Raw genomic sequence first — 25,240 nt, 5'->3', positions numbered from 1 at the left:
TTTATTTTTGTTAAAACTATGTTTGAACTACATCAACTCAATCTCTCTGAAGGTTTTGTTATACCAGACAATATTCAGTACAAGCTTCTCATTCTTATAACTGCCCACGTACAATTTATTCTTCTTTAAGTTTCGAAGTTCAGGGTTTTCTCTTACCAAATTTACTATTTCCAGTAACCGACCAACTCAAGATTATCAGTCCTCATTTGACACTACCATAATATTCTGCTTAGTCAGCTTTTGGCCAAAATATGGATATTTTCCTTAGTAGATAGTCTAAATAGCCTTTTGAGAATAGCAAAAGAGCAGATCTTTCTACTTACTTTTGAAATAGGCATTTGAATAATTTCTTCCTTTTTTCATAGGAAGGTTAGATGAGACACTCCTTGTTACTAGTCTGATTTACTACAGGCCCCCAAATCTCCCATCTGTTATTCACTTTTTTTTTTCCATTCAAACATGTTATCAGGCAGCTGTCCCAAAGAACAACTTAGAAACGAAAAAGACAGCTTAAGAAATGCATACATTCTGTGTGCGCTGTACAAAACCTTTCTTTGAAGGTTATTTTCAAACTCAACATTATAAAACAAATGTATCAACTGAAGTATGAACTTAATCTTCAAATTAGCACAGAATGATAAGGAAAGAATCAACTCAGGACAATGGTAAAGAAATGCAAAAGCTCAGTGCATTAACCCGCTTTTTTTTTTCCTCTAAACAAATTATTTAAGAAATTATATACATTTTAAGGCTTTAAAAACAAAAACAAAACAACACAATAACATAAATGTTTTTGTGTAGTTTGGAGAAAAGAAAGCTAAGAGATGACCTCAATGCTCTTTACAACTTCCTGAGGAGGAGAAGAGGAGAGGGAGGTGCTCATCTCTTTCCCCTGGTAACCAATGATAGGACACGTGGGAATGGAACAAGGCTGTGCCATGGAACATACAGACTGGACATTCAGAAAAATTTCTTTATGGTGAAGGTCACAGGCTTCCTAGCGAGGTGGTTGATGTCCCATGTCTGTCAGTATTTAAGAGACATTTGAATATATGCTTAATAATATATGCTTTAATTTTTGGTTGGCCCTGAAGTAGAAGTGGTCTGGCATCGGACTTGATGATCTTTCTAGGTCCCTTCCAACCATTTCATCCCATTCCATTCCTTGTAAAAATATAATGCTGAACCATTGCTTACAGCATTCTCAACATAGAGAAGCCAATAAACAAAGCCTTGCAAATTAGGGATTCCTAATTTTTACATTGCTACCCCTATGAAACGTTACTTCAGAAAAATCTTTTGACAGGCTAACTGGAGCTTGGATTAAAAATTTCAATTTAGAGAAAGAAGAACTCACACACAGGATTTGGTTACAAACAGGTCTGGAAAGAGCATTTTCCATACATTAATTGTATGAGTCTTCTTTCTGATATAGCACCTTTCTGCTTGGAGTGTTTCTCTATAGCATGATGGTTCAGTATCTTATTCATGTAACACTGCCCAAATTGCTTCTTCCGTGGAGCACACACAAACTGGGCTCTGACTAGAGACTGTAATAGTGATAGTGATAGTGATTATAATGCAGAAAGGCATAGCAATTGACATGTACTTATCTCTTAGAGTGCACAGAACTTTGCAAGATCTTTGTTACTGTGCCTTCTTATTTGGTGAATCTGAAAAGAGGTACATCTTGCAGCACAGAAATGTGTGCTGCATAGAATAAAACAACCTTTACAAGTGGGTTAACCTCCCATGGAAGGATGCAAAAAACTCGCCCCATTTTTTTTTGGTTTCCCCTTTTTTTTTTTTTTTTAAATCGGATAGTTTCTTGTTTAGTAATGTGAGGACAGTAGAAACAAAACATGTTAGATTCCAATCACACTGGTAACAGTCTTGCCCCTTCCAATTCAATTAAATTAGGACTGATTTCTTGTATTTGGTTCCAACTACCCTGAATTACCTTACATAGATTGTAAGGCAGTGTTTCCCTCAGTAGGACGTGGGATAGGATTTTCTACAAATTAGTTAATCTAAATTTCACAGCCAATGAGGCGGCACCAGTTCTTGTATTCCAGGCTGAATACAGATCACTGTGATAACCTCCTTTACCAGCTTTGATGGACAGGAAAGACAGATTTTCATCCAACTTCAATTAACAGAAAATGAAGAGATCAACACAAAATCATAATATATTATCCATTTTCAACCTGACATTCAATTAGGTCTGACTCCAAAACTGGAATGCTCCTGTTTCAACAAAAACATTTTGTTGTTCCCAGGTGAGAACAGATCACCACTATTCCTGATGTTTGGTTATAACTATCTGAAATTTAGGGCTGGGAAAGGAGAGAAAGAAGTTTCTAGGACTTAACTGACCCATTTTTTCTCAGTGAAATTGGATTTGGTATATTGGACCATTTCTGATGTACATGTCTAATCTGCATTCTTGGCTTCAGAAGAATGAAGCACAGCACAATGATTATCTTTCTGAATTATTTATAATACTGCTGTTCATATACATGGTGTTATGCTAACCTGGTTCATTATGCAATTTTGACACAGAAGAAAGAAAACTGATAAAATGATCTATTGTGAGAAGTCTACTGTGTTCCTACAACACTGATAAATCCTGGTGTTGACAAAGGCTCAACAAACACCATATACAGGACAGAAAGATGGTTCCTCTTTCAAAAAGACTGTAACTTGGAAAGAGAAACAAGAACAACAACACAGGCAGATGATTAAACACTTGACTACTGCCTCAAAACATCAGTTGCCTAACTTTTGTCAAGTTTTTGCTGTGTTTTTTTTTAAGCTGTCATGACTGTTACTTGACAAAATATAGCTGTTATATATGAACCAGTCACCTTAATTCCCACTGTAGTAATTGAAAAGAAAGAAGGTAGTTACATCCAGCAACTTGTATCTTAACAACTGTCTCTTTCTCTTCACTGAGTAAGTAAAACACAGCTTGGATGGAGATACCATTTACATCTGCGAGATGCATTTCACCCAACAGAAAGTTTTTATTGAGATAATAAATAAGATAAAGTAACCAGGAAGTCACGAGGAGCTACTCCTAATGGAGAGAAGGGAGACAGCCTAAAATAATTTTGTGGAAGAAGCAAACAAACAAAACAATGAATAAAAATATCTGTGGAAATTAGAAGTAAATTTATTATTTTTGAGGAGGGCAGCAGGGAAAAGAATCATTTTAGTGGCAGAAGCAGACACTGGATGATGTATTTACAGACTTGGGAGCTGTATAACAAAAAGTACTATTTCTAGATTAACCAGAAAGTTGGAAAAGAATTTTATCAAGATGTACCATACAGCTAAGAAGTTGGCAAACACCCAGTTCTTTTTGTAACCATGTATTTCTTAGCAGAGGGGAAGAGTCCACTTTTGCTCTTGTAATAAGAAAGGGAAAGATAACTTTGTGCTTTTTCAGAATTTCACATCTTTTAATACAAGTTTATTGCATGAAAATAAGATTCGGTGCTTTGCTTAATAACCCTTTCTTAGCATAAAGAGGGAGTTGAGGATATTTCCCTCATCTGGGCATTTCCCCAGCAGTGCCACACCATCTTTCAGTTTTCATCCGTTATTTGTGTCTACTTTAGTCTTTTGGGGTACAACAATAACATGAAATGGGGAAGTCAAAAGCTGTAGAAAGGACAACCTTTTAAAATGAAGGCATGACATTCTAAGAAAGGAAGACATCACCAAGAAACTAATTTAGGATTTTATGCTGCCTAAAGAAAGAGCCTTATCAGAAGACAAACAATGTGCCCTTTGTACAACTCATACCATAGCACAACATCAAATAAAAAGAACTAATGTTAGTGTAGAATGCAGTCTGTGGTTTTCATAATGGTTGCACAATATTTGTGTGACAAGCCAAGGGAAAGGTAGTTTCTACATAGTTTCTAACAGCTTTATTAATGGGTATACAGAAAGAAAATGGAATGAACATCTTTCATTTTATTCTGTATATTCACTTCATTCCATTCAGCACATTAAAGTGATTTGCAAATATTCTTAAGTCCTGTACCACTAAGAAGTGATAAAGTATATATTAAACAACAAGAAAATCTCACCCAACTACAACTATCTGTTTGGGTTTTTATTTAGTTTTTCAAACCTTGTTTGGCTGAGGCTCTGCCTTTGGTTTAATAAGCTGTGTTCCAGGTGGTATCATTCCCTTTGGAGGATCTTTTACTTTCACTTCTAGCCCAGCATCTATAAGCAAACAAAGACTAAGTTAAAAAAAAAAAAAAAAAGTAAGTGGATTTATTAGTCATACAGTAACTGCAGTTTATCAGTGCTACAACTTAATAGTATGCAAACTAGCCACTCACTTATCTGGTTGACAAACACTTGCAGCTGCTTAATGGTGCAAAGTATTATTTTATCAAAATTTATAAAGTCACACGTAGAAATTCACAGATACATAATTTAATGTTGTTATTAGATATCTGTCACACACTGTGTCCACATCACTACTAGGTAATTTTGTATCCTAATGTCTGCAAAGACATGCTTCAAGGAATGGTGAAGACAGAATTAAATGTTTGAAGGGTGCAAGTAAAAGCTCCTAGAGAGGCAACAGCTTATGCATGCTATACTGCTGCAGATGCTAATCACAAAATGAAATGAACAGACAACAGCCTTAGAAGGCAAGCTACACAACAAGAAAAGGCCTGTAATCTAAAGAGCCAGCATCTTTAATTACCATCACTGTTATAAAACCAGGAGGTGCTAGAAAATATCTCAAGACAGTAAAATTCTCAGATCAGAAAGAAAAATACAAATAAAAAACAGTTCAAACTTCTGTAATAGATGGATATAACCTTGAATAGTAATCTTAAAAAAAAATTTCAGAAATCACTGTTAATGCCAAACTATAGCAATTTAATAGTTTAAAGCTTTTGTTTTGTTTTGTTTTACAGGCTGATCCTTTGAAGAGCAAGAACGTGAAGCAGCCAGACCTAGTGATAAATCAGCAATGTTTTCAGCAATGTTCTTTTAAACAAATGTGTAAGTAACAGAAGGAATCTAGAAGGATCAACATTTGAAACAGAGAAGAAACTAAATGCTACCAGTACTTAAGAGGGCCAAAGTTGAGCAAATCATGGGTCAAGCATGGGTATATGAACCCCACTGAACAACAACAGAAGTAACATTGAAGAAAGATGGCATCGACAGCTACTAGAGGACACTCATACCTGTCTAATAACCAAGGTTAACAACTGTATTCTAATATTTCTAAAAGTTAACCCTATGCAATGAATGAAGATGAACAAAGATAACTATTACGAAAAACATAATATTGATCTTATTTTCTGTAGGTAACACACATTGGATTGGAATGGGACTGGAATTTGTGTATCTATTTGCAAAAGGTGCTGCGCAGTATTGGCAAAGATAAATTGCTGGTGCACTCGCTTAAACCCTCCTATGAGAGATGGGCCTAATTACAATGCCTTCAGTATCTGTAATGCTGTCTTCACCATACCACCTGTAGGATTAAAGAGGGACAATTCACAGTGTAGACATTTTCTGAAGGGGAAATCTTCCCCAAGCGTACTACAGTAACTCATATTTCCCACAACCAGCAAGACAGATCAATTATTTTCAGCAAGGAAGAAACCAAAAGCATTTAGTATTGGTATTAGCAGTTGAGACTTAGGATAATCTCAGTGAAGCCCACCCTTTCTCAATTTTCCACAGAGGAAATGATAATTTTTTCTTGCACAGTTGGGAACAATTTCTTTTTTTCTTAGGTTCTTCAGATCCTCCCCCCACCTATACATCTCTGTCACTCTCAGTCAAAACCAGACATTTTTCTTGCAGTCTTAAACCTCTCAAAGCAACACAGAGCAGGCAATAAGATACTCTATTATTTTTGTTTTCTAAATGTATTACGAATACACAAGTTGCCAAATATATTCCTATTCCAACGAGAGAATAGCCACGGTCCTTTTTTCTTTTGAGAAAGAAGAGGGATTTCAATAGAAGGCTTCTAAACCAAAAATGGGGTACTATGTTTTGCTATAAACTTTAATACTAAATCTTAGGAGCACCAAGATACACCTTTATTGGTATTTAAAGTGGATATAAGATTAATTTCTGCTTAAGTATTATGAAAATTAAGTACCTATTTCAATGCCATCTATAGTAACGTGAATGGTATAGAGACCAACAGCGCCGGGAGTCCAGTTTGCACAGTATGTACCGTCATTATTGACTCTGATCAGCATGTTTTCACTGGGTCTAGGCATAAACAAAACAATTGAGATCATTAAACAATTACTGTCTTCTTGGAAACCGTCTGTAACACTTAGTTTAGTAAACTCTGCTTTTTTTTTGATTTGAAATAATCTAACTAGCTTTCTTCCTCTGTCCAAAGCAATAACCCCATGTTATTTATAATGAAGCATAAACCTTCTACGGCATGTTTTGACAGCAGAAGATGGAAGATCACATTCAGAGAACAGATAATACAAATAGAGAATAAACATTAGAACAACTAAGAATGAAATATTTTAAACCAGGATCTCTAAATTTAAGAAAACAAAAGGCCTGCAACTCAGGGTGTAAGCAAAAGTGATGGGACATCTTAATTTTAGTATCTAATAAAAAATAATTCTTTAACATTTACCTCTTTGGTGTCGGTGAAGCAAAGCGTAGTTCTTCAAATGAGTAATTTTCATATGCCTATCAACAGATGAAATTAAATGAACATAAAATCAACAATTATCACATAAAAGAAAGCAGAGTATCTTCTCAAAAAAAGACACAAATCTAACTGTACACTCACCAGATACATTGAGTAGGGAACCAGAAAACCAATTGCAGAACTCAGAAAGAGAGACAAAGACGTACATACATAAAACAAGTATCTTCACTCTCTCTTTAAATTGCCATTAACAAAAATACACATTGCTAACCAAAGCTTTGTTCACAGTCAAGTCTTTGAATCCCTTCTAATCTAACTTGATTTAAAAGCCCTTGAATTCCTTTTAATTTACCTCTAAAAATTCTGTTTAATAATCCAGATTTCAACTTCCTTGTAGGCACAAATATATGGATATATATCCGGGCAACCTGTTCCACTGCCTCACCACCCCTCAGACTACAGAATTTTCTCCAAACATCTAATATAAATCTCCCCTCTTTTAGTTTAAAACTGTTCCCCTGAGAGGCACTGCTTGTCATTGGCCTCCACCTTGACACACAGGCTGGAACGTTCTGGGTGTGGCCATCCAGTCAATTCCTTATCCAACAAACAGTCCACCCTTCCAATCCATCTCTCTCCAACTTAGGGATAAGGGTAACAAATATAACACCAGGCAGTGCATTGAAGACCATGTGAAGGTAAGAAAAGAAATATGTTGCACATAAACTGCAAGGCAGCCCAGTGGATTTACCAAGGCAATTTTGGATGCTCTTTCTTTGTACTCAAAATGAAGAAATTCCCTCTGTACTGAGGTGATACTTTTGCTGATTCTCACTAGAAAAAAAATAAATAAATCTACTTTCACAGTTTCTTGTGAAATGACTGCACTGAAAAGCTCCACAAAAGTAGACTACCCTAGTCCCAAAACTCAGCAAATGTATCACTGGTTGCAATAGTTGCTGAGTTATCAGATTCCTACATTCCATCAAAAACAACAGTGGAAAAAAGAGGAAGGATAAAAACATGTGAACACAGCTGCAGATCTGCCATTCTGGGTCTTTATCCAAATATCCAATATGGTTTTGGGTTTCAATCCTCCATACTTGTTGTATGTATAAGTTACTGTCACAAAGTGCAGAGCTACAGTTTCTAATTGTATTTGGATGGTTCTATCTAGCACTGATACAACGTACAGGCTGGCATAAAACAGAAAGGTCAGAGGATGTCTATACTTTGCAGTGAAGTAACTAAGTAATGCAAGGAAGGAAGTAAAAGAGAATTTTCACTTTCTTGAATCAATAAAGTTAATAAGATAATCAGGAACAGCAGGTAACACAGTTGCATTTCTCAGAATATCAGACTGTCCTTAACTTAAGTAGCAAAATACCATCTCTCTTCCTGAATAAAAAAAAAGATTTATTGTAAGTCTTTTCCATCCAAAACTTGCAAGAAACTTCCTCAAAAAAGGTGTTAAACATAGAAGTCAATCATGCTTCAGCAAAAGACACTTTTTGTATTTTACCTTGATGTGTGTAATTTACTTCTTCTGTTTGACCATTACAAACTTTTGTCCTATATGCTAAGGTGACTTTAAATGAATACTTGCATTTTAATTTTACCTTAACTTGATTCAAATTAAAAATTATTGAAGTTGACTAGCTAATACCAAGCTTTCCTCACTCAAAGGGTGCATCAACTCTGGAGATGAATTTCTAGACACTTGCACTTGCTCCACAGACAGTTACTCCAGAGTACCTAATGTGTTGCAAGGTGTGCCACTGTAAGAGCTGTGCGAACAGGTTTGATACCTATTGCTAAAAAGAAGTCTGTAGGTCAATGGTTATTAGAAATCACATCTGGGTTCAAACTATGAATAAATAATGTACTTTTTCACTCAAGTCACTGATAAAAATACCAAGTAGCATCAAGACAAGGAGTGATCTTTGCAGTAACCCAAGTAAAGTAAATAAATAAATAAACCCCACACTCGTTTCATTTTAGACATGTAATTTAACAAGTTTTTAAATCATTTGTTTTATCCTATATTGATTGCATCACCATCTGTAGAAAACAAACCTGTACCCTTTAAAAGACAGTAGTTTGCTGACTTTTTTTCCACGTAAATCCATACAGGGTATAGCATTATCCTTCTCTAACTCCTGATTAATCATGTATCATTAAGTTTTCCAACTGCTAGTTATATATATCATGTCACATCTCGTAACTGGGTCAATATGTTACCTATATATAAATGCACCTTTCTGGTTTTAAAATACAGTCAAACCAACAGTAACTGTTTTCACGTCTTTAAAAACTGTTGCTTGCAAAGTCTCTGAGATGATTTATTTGGCAATTTTGAGTTGATACACCAATCATTTTTATGATCTTTCTAACTTTGCTTAGCTCCATTTTTTTTCTTACGTTCACCAGTTATAGGTTTTAATATAGGTTCTATGAAACACTCCAGCCCTATATAGGTACAGAGGCTTGTCTTTTTTCCCCCTTATTTCAGTAGCCGTTTTTATTTCTCCTCTCACTCAGACTAGTTTACTAATCAATGTAATCAAAATTAAATATACAACTTTTCTTTTTATATACTAATCCCGTTTATTTTTTGCTTTACAATTCAGGCACAGTTGGCCATTTTGAAGCATCTACTTTTCTGCTGAAATTAATAAATATAATCAAAGTAATTTGCAACTAATGAATTTTTGGATTGTGATCAAGCTGAAACATACTTTTACCCCTTCCTCTTCGCATACTTTTACCCACTTTGTATACTGGCTTTTATAGCTAATCTTGCTCAAATGACAGTAATTTACCTTCATCATTGTAATAGCAATATATCGAGCTTCTTTTACTATCATTGGCTCATAAGAAGAATCAAGCTTTGGTGAAGGAAGTCCTCCGAAAGTCATATCAGCGCTAGGGGAAGCAGCTGCTGCAGGACTCCCTGGTATCCGTTGCACCTTTTTAACTTGCTCTTGTTGCAAAGATGTTTTTTTCTGAGAAACAGGAATAGCTTTGACTTCTACCTATAATCAGACACAGAATATGGGAAATGACTTAGGGAAATGATTTAGGGAGAAAGCAAACCCACACATTCTTTTAGACCTGCTACAGTACAGTGACACTGCTTAAAGAACTTGCTACTAATCTAGTTATGTAAAAAACATGCGTCTACACAGACAAAGTCAAGAACAACATCTTAGCGTAAAACTTGAGAATGTAAATGTACAGGAAAGCAGCACCTAACTGCCTTTGCACATGATCGGTAAGGGTAAGGTTAGATAACTTATGCCAGTTGCAGAGCACTCCCTAGGAAGCACAGTATATTCTGGTGTACTAGCTAAGTTTGCTGACAACAGAAAATGCTTCAGGTTTCAGAGTGAGTCATCAGCGCCTGCCAGACCTGGCACAGCACCCTATTACATCGGCACTGTGCACTTTAATTCATATTTTATCTTTTTTTTTTTTCTTTTTCCCAGAAGTACCACAGACATCTATTAGTGTAGGTAACAAAGAGCCAGCTGAACTTAGTTTTCTGAGGAGGAACAGACTACCTGGATTACCTGAACAGACTACCTGGAAAATAAATTTATGCGTTACTCATCTTAAATCTGCAATGAAGTGTTTAGTTGCTGCAGATGTCATACGCTATTTATCAAAATTTGACCTAATTTACTGGAAGTTACCTCAGTACATTGAACACTGAATGAGTCCAATAGAATAATAATAATTAATTAAATTATGTGTTAGTTTAATACACTTGTGCAGAAAAGTAGTTATTAAATAACAAATCCAGCAACTATTTTGATGGGTTTATATTCACACATCTTTTTCCCAATTTGTAGAATAAAGTAACTAAAAGTTTCCTACTTCCTCTGTCACAAATTTACGTCATTAACTACACATTTATATTATGTTCAAATTGTGTGACTAAACTGATTCTTGCATTATTGTTTAAAACTCACTGGTTATTAATGAATTTACAGTACACTGAAAGATAACTCAATTACATCATATACAAACACTAGTCTTGAGAGTTTTTATAGTAGGAGTCTTACCTTTGTTTAAGGTACCTCACTTATTTTTATGCTTGACAAAAGCAAGATTTGAAAACATCTGTATAACTCCAGAAAAATAGGGGGCTTTAAAACATAGATGTAACCTAATTTATTAAAAGTAGATGAGTAACATTTTGTGTTCAATTTCATTTGTTTGCATGTTTCATTATCTCAAAACTAACAGCCAACTTTTACACGTATCCCACAGGTATTAATCCGAAGCCCAGAAGGGTTTTCTAATTCTATCTCAGGTGGTTATGAACATTTCCTTTCCAGTACTTCAACAACTATAAAAAAACAGCTGAGTTTTTAACTGAGGAGGATGAAGCAAAAATCAAGAATCTCAGATCTTGCCAGTTAATTAATTCAAAGACTACAGGAACTTCCAAATATTAGAAAGGGAGAAGAGCTGTTCTAATCTAAAAAAGTGACTAAAAATGATTTACCAATGTGCTTCTGATTCTTTTTTCCATCGCTTTTATTCACTTCACAATTTATAATACTCTTTCCTGGCTTACAAGAAGTGGATTCTTGTCATCTTATACATCATCACCACCAAAGGTCTAAAAGTGGGCATTTCCACTACTATATACGTGTAGCTCATTACAGACAAGACATAAGCTGCATGAGATGTTGGCATAATATGGAATTTGACAATTCTGTGGCTTTATAGGTTTAAAAAGTCCACTGAATTTAAGAATGCCACATTCTGCCCTATACAAGAGTATTCTGTGGAATATCTGCAACAAATATTAAATGAAGACATGATAAAGTATAAGAACAGCCAAGACTGCAATAATTACCTTCATATTAGGAACATGAACAACATCCCCATACTGGTCTTTTGTTTGTACTGTAATAACAGTTGGCCAACCACAACGAATGTCATCCTTATTCAAAATCAATGACGTTTTTTGAGGATCAGCATATGAATCTGGCTGAAGCCACCTACAGCAAAGACAGACACTTATTAAAATATCTTCTAGCCTCTCAAAAGATAAAGTCTTAATCTGTACAAACATGATATCCACCTAAGAAAGAACGCAGAAGGTCTGAAAAATTAAATATATGCTTTTACCTAATATATGAATAAAACCAGCACAGCCAAACAGTTTTACTTAAATCATAGAATGGCTTGAGCTGGAAGGCACCTTAAGGATCATCTATTTCCAACCCCCCCCGCCATGTGCAGGGATGGGGCATCCACAACTTTTCTGGGCAACCTGTTCCACTGCCTCACCACGCCTCAGACTACAGAATTTTCTCCGAACATCTAATATAAATCTCCCCTCTTTTAGTTTAAAACTGTTCCCCTGAGAGGCACTGCTTGTCATTGGCCTCCACCTTGACACACAGGCTGGAACGTTCTGGGTGTGGCCATCCAGTCAATTCCTTATCCAACAAACAGTCCACCCTTCCAATCCATCTCTCTCCAACTTAGGGATAAGGATAACAAATATAACAAGTGTTTGAAACAGTTATTAAATGTACATAGCTACTTCTATAGACAAACAACAGGGCACAGTTTTTAAAATTTAGCATACAAATAAACAATTTCTATTTTGCTGCAATACTTTACAGCTATGAAGTCATGGGTTTATTCATGAAGCACGCAAGCTTTTTACCTTGCAAGTCGTCCACCACTTGATCCTGGTACACAAGCAATGAAATCCTCCAGAAATGACTGCTCATTGCTTTGTACCTGCAGTGGAAGATTTCCTTCAAGGGCTTCCAGTATCGTTGGTGAATGAGATAGTGCCAACCCTTTTCCAAGAATGCCGGAATGAGATTTGCACACCTTTTATTTTTTATTTTATTTTGAGGTGGGGTGGGGATAAAAGAGACATAAAAATGAGTCTTTCAGTATTTTACATGTATACACTTTCCCATAATATGACAGTAATTGGCACAGACATTTGGCGGACTGAAAACCATTCCAGGAGGGGCAAAGTGGATAAATTACATTGACACACACACACGCACACAAAAGTCAGCTCCTAACACTAGAATTACCTAGTTTAGAAAACACTCATAATTGGCATCAAAAGTATTGTCTACTCAGTCTAGAAAACACTGTGTTGATAATTTGTGTCAGAAGAGACTAAATGAGCTTGAGTTGAGGGAGAGCTTCTGGAAGAAAGAATAAGGAAACATGGACTTTGAGGCTAAGGGAATCCTTACCGGTTGAATTATGACCAGGAGAAGAATGAAGAAAGCCCTTTTGAAAATGTAACTAATTAGAACATTCCAAAAGAACTTAAAGGGTAGAGATAATAACTTATAAATAACTATATAACTATAACTATATATATATATATATATATGAATATATATATAATATATAAATAACTATATAACTATAAATAACTATAATAACTATAGAAAGAAGTATCTTGAGTAAGATATTTTGGGGTGAGACAGGGTAAAATAAGAAATGTGGAAAGATGCATAGAAAATCAGGCTGAACTATAAGTGAAAAATGAGTCATCCATTACTTGTATGCACACTCCCAGTTCGCTTTTTGAATTAAAATACTGTGGATTCAAGAACAGATTTGCTGAAAAAAAAAAATCTTTCAAGAACACCTGATTCCTCCTCAACAGTTTCTGTTTATTGTTCTGTCATATCAGGTCTATGCTATCATACTGTAGCACTGATGTGTTTTCCAGCAAGTACAGTAACAACTAAATTTCAAAATATTTGCCCTGAAAATAACTATGAAAAAGAGAGAACATGAAAAATTCATTTTTCACTGTTCATCATCAGCTAGGGGCAAAAAATAGAGCTACTGACCAGCATCAGCTGCCATCACAACAACCAAACTATATCATCAATCCAGAGCAACTACAGACATATTAACCAGAACTTCATAGATGTTACTGTTCAACTGAAAGAGTTATTTTATTTCTGCAATTACAAAGACATGTGAAGGATTATTAAAATTTATTAAATCATGCAACCAACATGTAAGGTGATCTAACTTCCTATCTGATATTTTATGCATGTTTTCTAAGCAGATTTACTGTAAGACTTAAAAGCAACAGCATACCTGTAAAGCAGCTTCTTCAAGAATCTCAAGATCTTCTTCAAATTCATTACCTGCTGTAAAAATATAAACATGTATTTTTCATAACAGTAATACTGACATTTATTTATGCATTATAGAACTTGAAATTTAATTCCGTTTAGTTTATATTACAAAAGTTAAGTTTGCAGGAGGATGTGTAATATTGTTTAAACAGCAGTTGAAAGATTAATATTTGAATCTTTTAATCTTTTTTTGCTTCTACTAAAAAACCTAGTAAACATGCAGTACTGTGTAGTTCAGTGTACAAGCAAATAAACAATATATCTTACACAAAAATCAAATTTGGTACTTATCTCCAAGACCGTATGTATGGCAAATCTTCGGATGCAACTAGATACTTCTAGGAAAAAGATTCTGGGAGGTCAAGATGATTGCCAGGAAGCAGTACTTAAGACTACCAACAACTGCTTCTTTATAAGAACTTACCCCCAAAAATGTATTTAAAAACCTGATAAACTCTGCACAGTTTTGTAAATTATGAATCCACCCAGAGCATAAAAATCAAATGAATTCTACTCTGTGGCATTTCTTTCTCAAAAATGCAACTCAAAAGCCTGTTTCCAGTGTGACCAGAATTGCCAAATACAGTCTTAACAGAAAAGAAAAGTCAAACAGGTAAGGTTATGATATTTCTAGTCTCTCTCAAAACATGTCAGGCAATTCTATTAGTAAGGAGAGAGAAAGAGAAATTAGAATAATCAAGTCCTAAGGCATTTTTAAAATTCTAAGAAATATAGGTATGTAGGAACTCTGCTCTCAGAATAAAATTCAATTTCTACAGAATTTGAAACAATTAAGTAATAATGTTAAACAATTAAATAATGCATTGATCAATTCCACATTGCTGTTTAGGTTAGATCTCAGTCACAAACCAATTGTCTCTTTTGGGTAGAGGCATTTTAAACTTAACTCTTAGAAAACTTGCAAGGAGGAGATGTTGCCTTTTGACAAGGTAACTCAATATTTGGATGTACTCTCAAAGATGAAGTTTTCATAATAAATAAAGGAATCACCATTTGGTGCATTTTCCTCCAGAGTAAAAATAGTTAAAGCCCTCTTGATGCCCTTTCAAAGCACTTTTTCCTTTCCTAATGCTTATATAGGAATACTTATACAATTATCTGGCCTACTGTATACAGAGAATATCCACTACAACAGTTATTAAAAAACAGGGCAATTCTTTGTCAAGGATATCCTCCTTCAGCAAAGTGTTTACACCATGATGCAGTCATGAAAATAATGCAAATAGTGGTAAGGATGGAAGGGTCTACAAGGATTCCCGTAACAACTAGTGACTAATTTGAAGTCATTTCAGTCATCCTATCTATCCCATGATGCTCTTTGCACAACCTCCTACAAAATTCTCTGTTGAAAATTTTCAACCATGTGTTGCCTACTGTTCTTAATTTTGCCATGACATCTGTGAAGTTTCTTAATTTAAAGTCATCAGGTTTTAAGATCACTTAGTTGGATACAGAGGTCTAAATATTACCAGGGAAATGGAGCAGGATTTACTTCACCTACTTTTGGGCAGTGAGGCATGAGATAATGAACTCAGACGTAGGTATTACAAGATATTTTTACAGCAAATGGAAGAGAAACAGGCATCTTCTTTCAGTGATTTTTTTTTAGATGTTTATCATAGAATGACATGAACCATCCTCTGAAGATGTCTATATTATATCTAAAAGAAGGTTAGAGCAACTAGCTTAGACTCTGATGTTTAACTTCTGAATGCCAAAGTTCAGACATTATATGTTAAATTGCTTATTCCCTCCTTAACCAAGCCTTTTCCTTAGGGTATTTTCTTTAGACTATATACACCTACACATGGAACTAAGGTAAAATTGTAGAAATTATAAAATGAAGTATGAAAACTCTAATACAAATGGCCTTCTTGTGTGCATGCACTATAATGCACTTTTCTATCACAACTGATTACATATCTTTTTCTTAAAGGACTCTCCATTTCATGAATAAAATTATACTGTTCCACAGATGAGTAATGACAGTAGCATATAAAACAGAGCACTTTTCAAGGTACCATTTCACTTACAGCAAAAGGTAAAAGATACATTATCTATAATGGAGGAAAGGAAAAAGCTGTCTGATACTAAGGCATTTAAGTGTTGTTCTCCAAAACCACATTTTACCTCTTTTCCTGCCAAGTGTTTCCGAGACATCAGGCAAAACACTTCAAGCAAAATTACAGATAACTGAAAACAGTCTTAAAAGGCACAGTAATTTCCATCACAGCAGTCAAACACTACGATTCCTGCCTATAATTCATCTGTTTATTCATAAGGTCCAGTGGTCTTGTAGAGAACCTCTATGCACTTATATCTGTTTGTCATTAGTTTTGCAATACTATCAGCAATACTAAGAGATTTGGCTGAAGTCCTTGAGTTGGTGTTGGGTAAATGGTGAGATGCATTCTTTATTATGTTGCATCAATTACTTCAGTAATCAGAAAACTATCCTGCTTCCGCACCTACCATTCCTCTGTTGCAGTTCACACATAACCCCTTATATAAGTTTGCTGAGACTGCATAGATAACTTGACTGCATGTTTTATTTAAAATTTGTTCTACCTTAAAGCACAGAAACTAATCTACGTATCACCTACTTTCCCTTCTTCTTTTAGACATTCAAAATTAGAATGAAAACCTCTTCTGAAAGAAGAATGAAGCATTACAAAACCTGGGAAGTGAAGCTATAAGCATTCACACTCAGCTTCTTTTTTGTACAGATGAGAACGGTGGATAAATGGGTACTAGGGAAATCAACCAAACAAAGGAGTTAATGTGGCTGTTTGAAGGATAACAGAAGAGGGCACTCTATTTAAACTATAGAATTGCCTGTACTTTTGAGAGAGAAATACAGATTTACCAGTGCAGTTGAGGTGCTTATTTACAACATAAAGTAAGAAATTTGTACATTCAAATACACAAGCAAAGTACCAGGTTAAAAAAAAGTCAAATTAGGTTAAAAAAAAAAGTCAAATTAGGTTTTCTGGTTATAACTGCACACTGAACAATGCCCTCCTGCTCATTAATACATATTTTTCTCTGCTAGTCTCCTTAATACTATTTGAGCTCTCATTTGCGTTCCTAAATTAAAATGAACAAAAGATACCTTATTATAGATTATAAATCCATTTTTCCTATACATAAATGTTAATTAAGAGAAATACTATTATACAGAATACAGCAACATCATTAGAACAGTCTAACTCAATCTCCATATTCATTCATTTTCATAAATTCTTACTTTTCCTTACATTTTAAATTGCATTTGGGTTCCTGTAAACTTTTGTTTGCTGCATCTGTTGTAAAAGTATGCAATATTTTTTATAATTGCAAAAAATTACAGCAGCAATATTTTAGACTGCAAGGTCTACAGATACAATGGCCACTCTCAATTTTAAACTAGTAAGTCTAACTTTTGAAATTCATTGCTGCAGGTGTTCCTTATTCAGAACGGTGTGCAGTGCAGGGAGAAAAAACAGTGAAAGGGAAATACAAATAAGATACCTGCACATTTGTGAAGTACCACAAGGGAACTGTAGGACATAGCTCGTACACTGATACGCTACCTGTGGATGGGGTGAGTTGATTTAGATTTAAATAACTAGGTTTGCCTTCTTTCCATAATTGTTTAAGCAGAAAACAACATTATTTTATTATCTTGGTTGATTAGTTCAGTTTGAAAATCAATTGTGTATGATCATTTAGAATTAAAAGCAACATTTGGACTTAGAGCATTTACAACATTTGGACAGACAGCATTTATGCAGAAACCCTGAAACAATGATGAAGTAACAAAGTAAGTAGAGTAGAACTTACCAATAGGAAGAGCTAGATCTTTCTTCATCAAAGCTGCTGCACATGACCCTCCTAAATTGGCCAATTCTTTTTCCAGCTGAATAATACCCTTAAAAATAAAAAGTATTCAGAAAATATTACAATAGATGGGTTTCCTTGACAATATTTTTTCCTAAGAGATATTAATTGTATGTTCCAGTTTGAAGTTTCTCAGTGATATGCTTCTTGTCTTACAGCTAGACTGCCATGTTTTAATGCGGGGCCAGAGTTTTAATGGGCCAAAGTACCACCATTTTTAGAACAATTTCACCTAGGTCAGAAGACTGATAAGTGCTACCATGCTTGGGTAGCCTAGTAAGAACATCTGAAGATGACTGATGCTAAAGAGAAAGGGAACTCCCAACTAAAACAACTACACATAGGTATTCAGATTACAAAGAAATACCTCTTCTAAGCTGTACAGATGTACAGTTTATGTGGTGTATATATATATATATATATATATATACCACAAAAGCTCATGTTCCTGTCTTCTCTAAAGGTAATACTGTTCATAACTTTGTTTTCCTCTTCCCTCTCTCTAGTTGGAGATGCTAGGATGGGAAAAAGGTTTTTATATTCTCCTTTACACACTTAAAGACTTACATCTGGGGATGATTTAGCACTTCCAAGAAACAAATTCCTCCCACGAAGGAGGAAAAAAAAAAAAAAACAGACCAACCCCCCCAAAAATCTGAGGGAGATGGGAAACCTCTATCATTAGGGCCACTAGTAATTTAAATAAGACAAACATCTTTCAGTATGATCTATGACATCAGAATAAAGAAAGATATGAAAGGTAATAATATTATTTCACAAGCCAAAGCCTTTATTCATCTTAACTTCTATCATGTTCATACCATATTTAGTAATTCATCTGGATAAAGAAGTTTCAGAATTTTAGATAATTTTATATCCTATTGATGTAGTGGATAAAATCATAATGCTATGTATTTGCAGAGTGTCACAGTTCTTAACCCCCCCAACAAATAAAAACACCCACAGCCATTCCAATATAATCAGATTAAAGAATTCCAAACAAATCATGTCTGTAGCAATAAAAGTTTTAAAATTATATGAAAATCATTTAAAAGTATTTTGCTAGTTCTATTTAGTCAGAAGTACAAATCAGATACTTTTACCAAAAAAAAAAACTTCGTCATATAAGAATGAATTTATAGGTTCGTTTATAGCCATTCCACTTTTTCCTTACCTCATCAGATCCTGGACTAAATTCATATCCAATTGCATAACATTTGAAACCATAAAAACAAGCCTTTTCATCTTTCACATAGTCTGATGCAGTCTCCAGAGAAAAAAGAGCTTCATTTCCTTACAGGAAGTAAAATAATACATAAAATGAATAAAATAGAACTTCTAATATTTCTCCTCTTTTTAAATGTTTCTATCACATGAACATAAACCAAATGTAGGCTGTATAAGCACCATGCAAATAAAAACATAAATAACATGCAGATGAACACTTCAAAAAAGAAACCTAATATAAACATAGTTCACTGATGTACAACCAATGCCTCATAATGAACTCTTGCTATCTTGGATGGAGACACTTTTTCCATTTTGTTTTCTAATATGATTTGCAGAAAAATCGAATTTATTTTCATCATTTTTATAATTCACATCAATAGAAATTACTGCATTATATATTTATTACCTGGCAATACTAATACCATTGTAGGCCATCCTGAAGATCCAGAGAATTTTTTCAGTTCTACCCATGAATTAAGATTTTCATGAACAGAAGTATGCTTTGGTCCAAACCCCAGACTCTGTGCAATTCTGACAGGAATTAGTAAACGAAGAACATCCTCTGACTGAGCAGTGCCACACTGAGTGTCAAATTCTATTGTTATCCACCTGACACATTCAGGAAAAGTCACCTAAAACAAAAAACAGCGGTCGAAAACCTAATTATGTGCAAGTGTGGGTTTTTTTCTGTTCTTTGTCACTTTGCTTTTTTTTTTTTCCAAACATTCAATTCTTCACTTCCTCTTTGTCTTTTGTTCTTAAAGATTCAAGCTACAAAAGTGATTCAGTTATGTAAATCTGTAGAGCTATTTTCATATCCTTAAGTAACCTAACTTATTCCTTGAAATTCAGATACACCTGAAATGCTATAATCAAGTATGTCCAGATTAAGCAATTACGCTTAGGATACCTTTTGTGATTGTTTTTGTTTTGAAGAACTCTATAGAGGACCATTAAACAAAATGACAGACTACTACAAACATTTCAGTCTCAAATACCCTTTTAAATACAAACTTCAAAAGACACATTCATTTCTGTTTTGTGCAATCCTAGAAAAGCATACAGCAGCTGAAGCATTCTTGTGAACATGGAGTTCAGTATGATAGCAAACAGTTACAGGATTTCAAAAGTAGTAACAGCTTAGACTAGAGTTTCAGATAGGCTCCATAAACTGTCAAAGCAATAATAAGCATAATCACTTGAGGAAGATCAGATAGATACATTTTCTGAAACCATTCCACTTAATAAATTTAATAAATTACTTCCTCGAGATCTTACTTGATTCCAGGTTTGCTACCTTTGGACTCACAGTTTTGGAATCAATGCCACCACAAAACTCACTAGTTCTCAAACTGAAACACTGGATTTATATTTCAGGCCTTTAATACCTCATACCTTTACTCAGCTGAACAAAACCACCCTTTCTCTATTGACATTTAGGAAAATCTGGATTCATTTTAATAGTCATTTATGTAAGGCAGAATGAATACCATTAAAAGTGACTCAACACATTTAAATGGACTTCAGAGACTTCTGCAAAGCAAAATCATGGTCCAAGTGAAAGTAATTTGCGAAAAGTTTGAATTGGCAGATCCCTACACTACAATACACATGAATTTGACCAGAATTGACATTAACTATTTTTTACAAAGCATTGTTTTAGCACTGAGGTAACATCTACATAAAGACCTCCAACTTCTACAGTCTGTACAGTTAGAACAAATAAACTGTACATGACAGTAGGAAAATCTAAGACTGAACAAATTCAGGTGCTTACATTAGACAGCTGAATTAGAAGGTTAAAACTACATGCTTCCCCACATTTACTGAAGAAAGACAGGTCCAGAAAGCTGTACAGTAATAATACGGAAAACTGTCTCCTATATTAGACAATATGCGTTATCATCCATGTCAAACCATTTTTCAACAACGTAAGAAATGGTGTTTACCTTGTAGTGAGTAACACAGGCTGGTTTATAGGGATGTTCACTTTCCACAACAGCATAGTGATTAGAGGTAGTACAAGCTGAAAGCCCTTGCTCTGGTTGATTTCCTGTGGTGCTGTCCGTAGACTGATTTGGGTTAAAAGCTGGAGGAGCATATTTCTGATTCAAAACTGCTACAGAAGGAAGTAATTGTTGTACTAGGCCAAAGACCTCAACAGCAACCTGAAACATAACACCACACGCTGAATTATTACTTACGATTGGGTGAAAACAATACTCAAACTTGCATTTCTCTACAAGGGTTATTGGATATTCTCAGAATATCACTAGCACAGTTCATTTAGTCACATTTTCCAATCCTATATCTACAATGCTTGCAGAAAAAGCATCACCACATTAATCTCAAATACTCCTCTTAGACACTTACCAAAATTGAAACAAGAATCTGTTTGCAGCTGTGAGATATCTACATTAATACGCTCACAGAAAGCTTCCTAACACTAGAAATCCATAACGTTAATGAACAATAATTGTAAGTTGAGGAAAACAAATACTGTACTGAAGTCATAGTCCAGTTACACTTTCTTTTCTAAGAATATCGTTATTTTTCCAATATTGAATATTCTTAATGCATTCATTGATAAACACTGCATTGTTCTCTGTAATTTTTATGAGATTTTCAAAAGAGAAGAACACTTCTGAAACAAAACACTTTGCTGGAAACTTCAGTTCATCATAGTGACAAGGTAACAACAAATTCAAACTATTTTTAAAGAAATGAATCTGTTTGATTTTAAGTGGTCAGTCCTCTTTTCTCCCCCTTTATAGAGAAGTTAGAAGGGACCTTACAGGTCATGAAAATGCAGTAAAAGACAAAAGCGTCTACTAAGTAAGGACTGGCAACATTTGTAAATATAATGACAATTTTCAAGATTTTCATACACATGAAAATATGTTTTGCCAATGAAAAGGTTATTTTTTGCTGATAGTTGACATCCTCCCAACTGTAAACTTGATAGAAATAATCTTCATTTAATTAACAGCTACTACTGATTTCATGTTCATTGTAAAACCTGAATTCATATAATACATAAATTCTATTCCCCCAATGTTCATTAATAAATAATAAATCCAGATCCTTCTAACTTTTTCACTTTTCCTACTATCAAAGCCTATCTTCTTTCTCTCTGCTTACATAAGGTTGTGTTTTTTTTCATAATGACTTCAATGTAAATTAAAAAAAAAAAAAGTTCATAACTGTTCGAGTATAACATGTTTTTAAAATTTCTTGACTCTTGGAAATTCATGACCAGTCAAGTGGTCAAACATAAACCACTAATTCATAAAATTATAAAATATCACCATGGTCAGTTTTTTCAGAGTAAAATTTTTCCTTATATAACATTCTTAAATTTCTTCAGTAATTTCTGTTGAGGAGCATACCTTGGGAATCGCTGCTGCAACTGGTCCTATGTAGGCTATTATGAGTGGTAGCAGCATTGAGAACAGACTGGAAGAGCTCAGTAGTTCTGGAATGTCTTCAGCTAAACAAAGATAATTACAACACAAGTATCATAATATTCGTTATAACAAATGGATCACCGTTCAAAATACAACTTATTTTTCTGGTTTGCTTCTTATGAGTTAAAATTCTAGTTTCTACACTAATTTTTACTTTAAGCTACTTGGCACTGTAATTCAAAACAAATTATTAGTGCACGAAGTTCACTTGAAATAAGCATGACACTATATAGACCTCTATGTTAAAAATTTTCCTTGTTTTACAGCGTAATTTTATTGGTTCTTCATCACTTGGTAAAACTGTCTTCATATTTTCTATGCTATAAAATCTAGTACCTAGTATCTAGTATCCAATCTCAAAATCAATTTCTATAGCACTATCCAATATTATGGACTCCTCTATTTTTTTCTAGAATGGCTGAATATGGTAGCTTAAAAACATTCAGTTTTAAAACTAATGTCTGAATTTCTGAAAAATGTGTATTTAAGTGCTTATAGATGCACTACATACACCATTTTTCCTCCTACCACATGAAACATGCAATAAAATTTGGTACTGACCTATTACAGCATATCTTTTGGGAATATAGAATCTTACTAGCTTTAATATGATGTCTGCTAAACTGATGAGTAAACTGGTATGAAGTATCTGCCTATGATTCAGAGCAACTCAATTATTTAAAAAGTTACTCAGAGTTTGATAACCTACAGCTATGACAGGTTAGAAAAATATTTTCTGAAGACGTAAGAGAAATATTACAAATGTTATATCACTGATTTTCTACTCTTAACTCCTCCTAGCAAGGAAAGAAGTTCGGAAAAGTCAATTTTGGAAGTCAATTTTCAAAAGTCTTACCATCTACAGCAAGAGCTCTGTGCAACAGGTCTTTGGCTGCTCGCACAACAGCGCTCACAACGGAAAGAGCCCTGCTACAGTTTTTGTCTTCTTCATTAGCTTTGTTCAAAAGCTGTGATTGCAGATCTCCATCATACTCACTCCTGGATGATAGATTAAGTTAAAGTAAGTTCATAAAATACAAAATTAACTTAGACATGTCTCACTTGTTTTTGACACAGAATAATTAGAACAGTTAATTTATGATAAAATAATAAAGGAAATAATTAAATCCAACCACTGAGGATATTTTGGAGGCGATGCTTCAGTGTTTGCCATTTGTTATTATTTTATTTTTATTTGCCAGGAAATATGAAAAGCATACTACTGAAATGCTTGTTTTCACTGGATGCCTTTCAAATCTTAGAATTTACTAATTGTTATGCTTTTCCAAGAGAGAGAACCTATCTTGATAAAAACAGAACAATACTAAAGGCTTCACAGAAACCACTGAAACTCCTTCTATTGATATTTCTGTAGTATCACAACTGTGAAAAAGATTCCCCTTCCCTATTCTAAGGATTAATTATGTTTTTGAAATACAATTTTAGGCTTAACCTTAACAAATAGTTTTCTCTTTGAAATGTACTGTTTATGTCAAATTAGATTCTCGTAATCAATATATGGATATTATGCACAAAACTATTCCACTAAAGTATATAAAAGATGTTTTGATTGTTATTTTCACAGCAGTCCAAAGATAAGCATAAACTAATTCAAGCCTTCTATACGATAACAATTTAGCAGTGGCATAGACAACTTAAATCACTCAGTCAACAGGTAAAGCAAATTTCCCGTTCTTTTGGATTTCTTATGTTTTGAACTTAGGAAAAAAAAATCCACAATATTAAGATTCCAGAAATAGCAGCTCAGAATGCTCAATGACTTGACTTTACATAGAATAGTTTAAAGTGCAACCAAATGAAATGTACAGCATGAATACTTATACTTCTCTATCACTTAAATCAACCACTCTTACAAAAAGGTTTTTTTGTCACTGTACCCTAAAATTGTACTTTTGTTGTGAGCCTCAAGCTGTATTAATTTCAATTTATCAGTTACTGACACTGAATGCAATTTTACATTTCCAATGAATCCTTACAATGTGTTTCTGTCCTAATCAGAAACATGTTAATACACTTCTTTTGGTATGGCTTTTCTTGTCCTTCGCATAAGCAACAACTCTATTTGCATATGAGAATCTTTCAAACTAAACAGAGTGTGAATTTTACAAGCTCTGCTCTGTAATAGTTGACTGAACATTTATTCCTTTACTGTATACAAATCAACACCTCAAGTCATTATGTACTAAACTGTGAATCCTTAAACTGACTGCCAAGTCCATAACTATAGATGTCCGTCAGATAAGATTTTGGTTTTTGTTGTCCAAGGACACTTCAGAAGACACTGTGATTAGAGGCAGCAATTTGCAAGTTTTCCCAAACAAAACTTAATTTATTCTGCAGAGCACTTCTGAGTTATGCTATTAGGGTCCTTCAAAAGTGTCCTAGAATTTCATCACGGTTGAAACAACAACAAAGAAAGACTGTTCTCAACTGAAGACAGCATTTTGGTATGTTGTGTTTGGTTTTTTTGTTTTGTTTTGTTTTCCATATGTTAGCTTATTATTAAGTTAGAACATCATGAAGCTTCAATTTAACTTTTGTGTACTTTGCCACTCTGAAATCAAAGAAACTTGTACTTTGTTACCTCTTTTGCTCCTAAGAGGAGAAATTTGAGGAATGGGAATAAAAGTTTTTTCCTTGTGTTCTCTTCTCATTTTTACATATGATTTTGATACTCTAATGAAATCAGGAATTCCAATGTTGAAGGGATTCCCTAAACATAGATAACCCTGATTCCAAGAGACTAAATCAATGAAAGTGTAATGGTATGCACCATTGTAATT

At 34.2% G+C, this 25,240-nt stretch overlaps 1 protein-coding gene across 24 annotated transcripts in view; it reads right to left on the bottom strand.

The window, feature by feature from the left end:
* Positions 1 to 25,240, bottom strand: part of MYCBP2 (MYC binding protein 2) — a 198,143-nt gene that overhangs the window by 65,479 nt on the left and 107,424 nt on the right. For all 24 annotated transcript variants that reach the window (XM_080576146.1, XM_080576157.1, XM_080576166.1 and 21 more), the window contains 13 exons: positions 23,293 to 23,435; positions 22,359 to 22,459; positions 20,919 to 21,137; positions 19,376 to 19,601; positions 18,914 to 19,032; positions 17,683 to 17,770; positions 13,799 to 13,851; positions 12,375 to 12,547; positions 11,553 to 11,697; positions 9,505 to 9,717; positions 6,665 to 6,720; positions 6,161 to 6,276; positions 4,145 to 4,242 (listed from right to left, as the gene is read on the bottom strand). In XM_080576146.1, coding sequence (XP_080432272.1) covers positions 4,145 to 4,242; positions 6,161 to 6,276; positions 6,665 to 6,720; positions 9,505 to 9,717; positions 11,553 to 11,697; positions 12,375 to 12,547; positions 13,799 to 13,851; positions 17,683 to 17,770; positions 18,914 to 19,032; positions 19,376 to 19,601; positions 20,919 to 21,137; positions 22,359 to 22,459; positions 23,293 to 23,435 — 1,750 coding nt within the window. The remainder of the gene's footprint in view (positions 1 to 4,144; positions 4,243 to 6,160; positions 6,277 to 6,664; positions 6,721 to 9,504; positions 9,718 to 11,552; positions 11,698 to 12,374; positions 12,548 to 13,798; positions 13,852 to 17,682; positions 17,771 to 18,913; positions 19,033 to 19,375; positions 19,602 to 20,918; positions 21,138 to 22,358; positions 22,460 to 23,292; positions 23,436 to 25,240) is intronic.

This window comes from Anser brachyrhynchus, assembly GCF_964034855.1.
Source record: "Anser brachyrhynchus genome assembly, chromosome: 1".
NCBI lineage: Eukaryota > Metazoa > Chordata > Aves > Anseriformes > Anatidae > Anser > Anser brachyrhynchus.
Note: the sequence above shows the minus strand (reverse complement) of the source record. Positions and strands in the feature narration are given on the sequence as shown.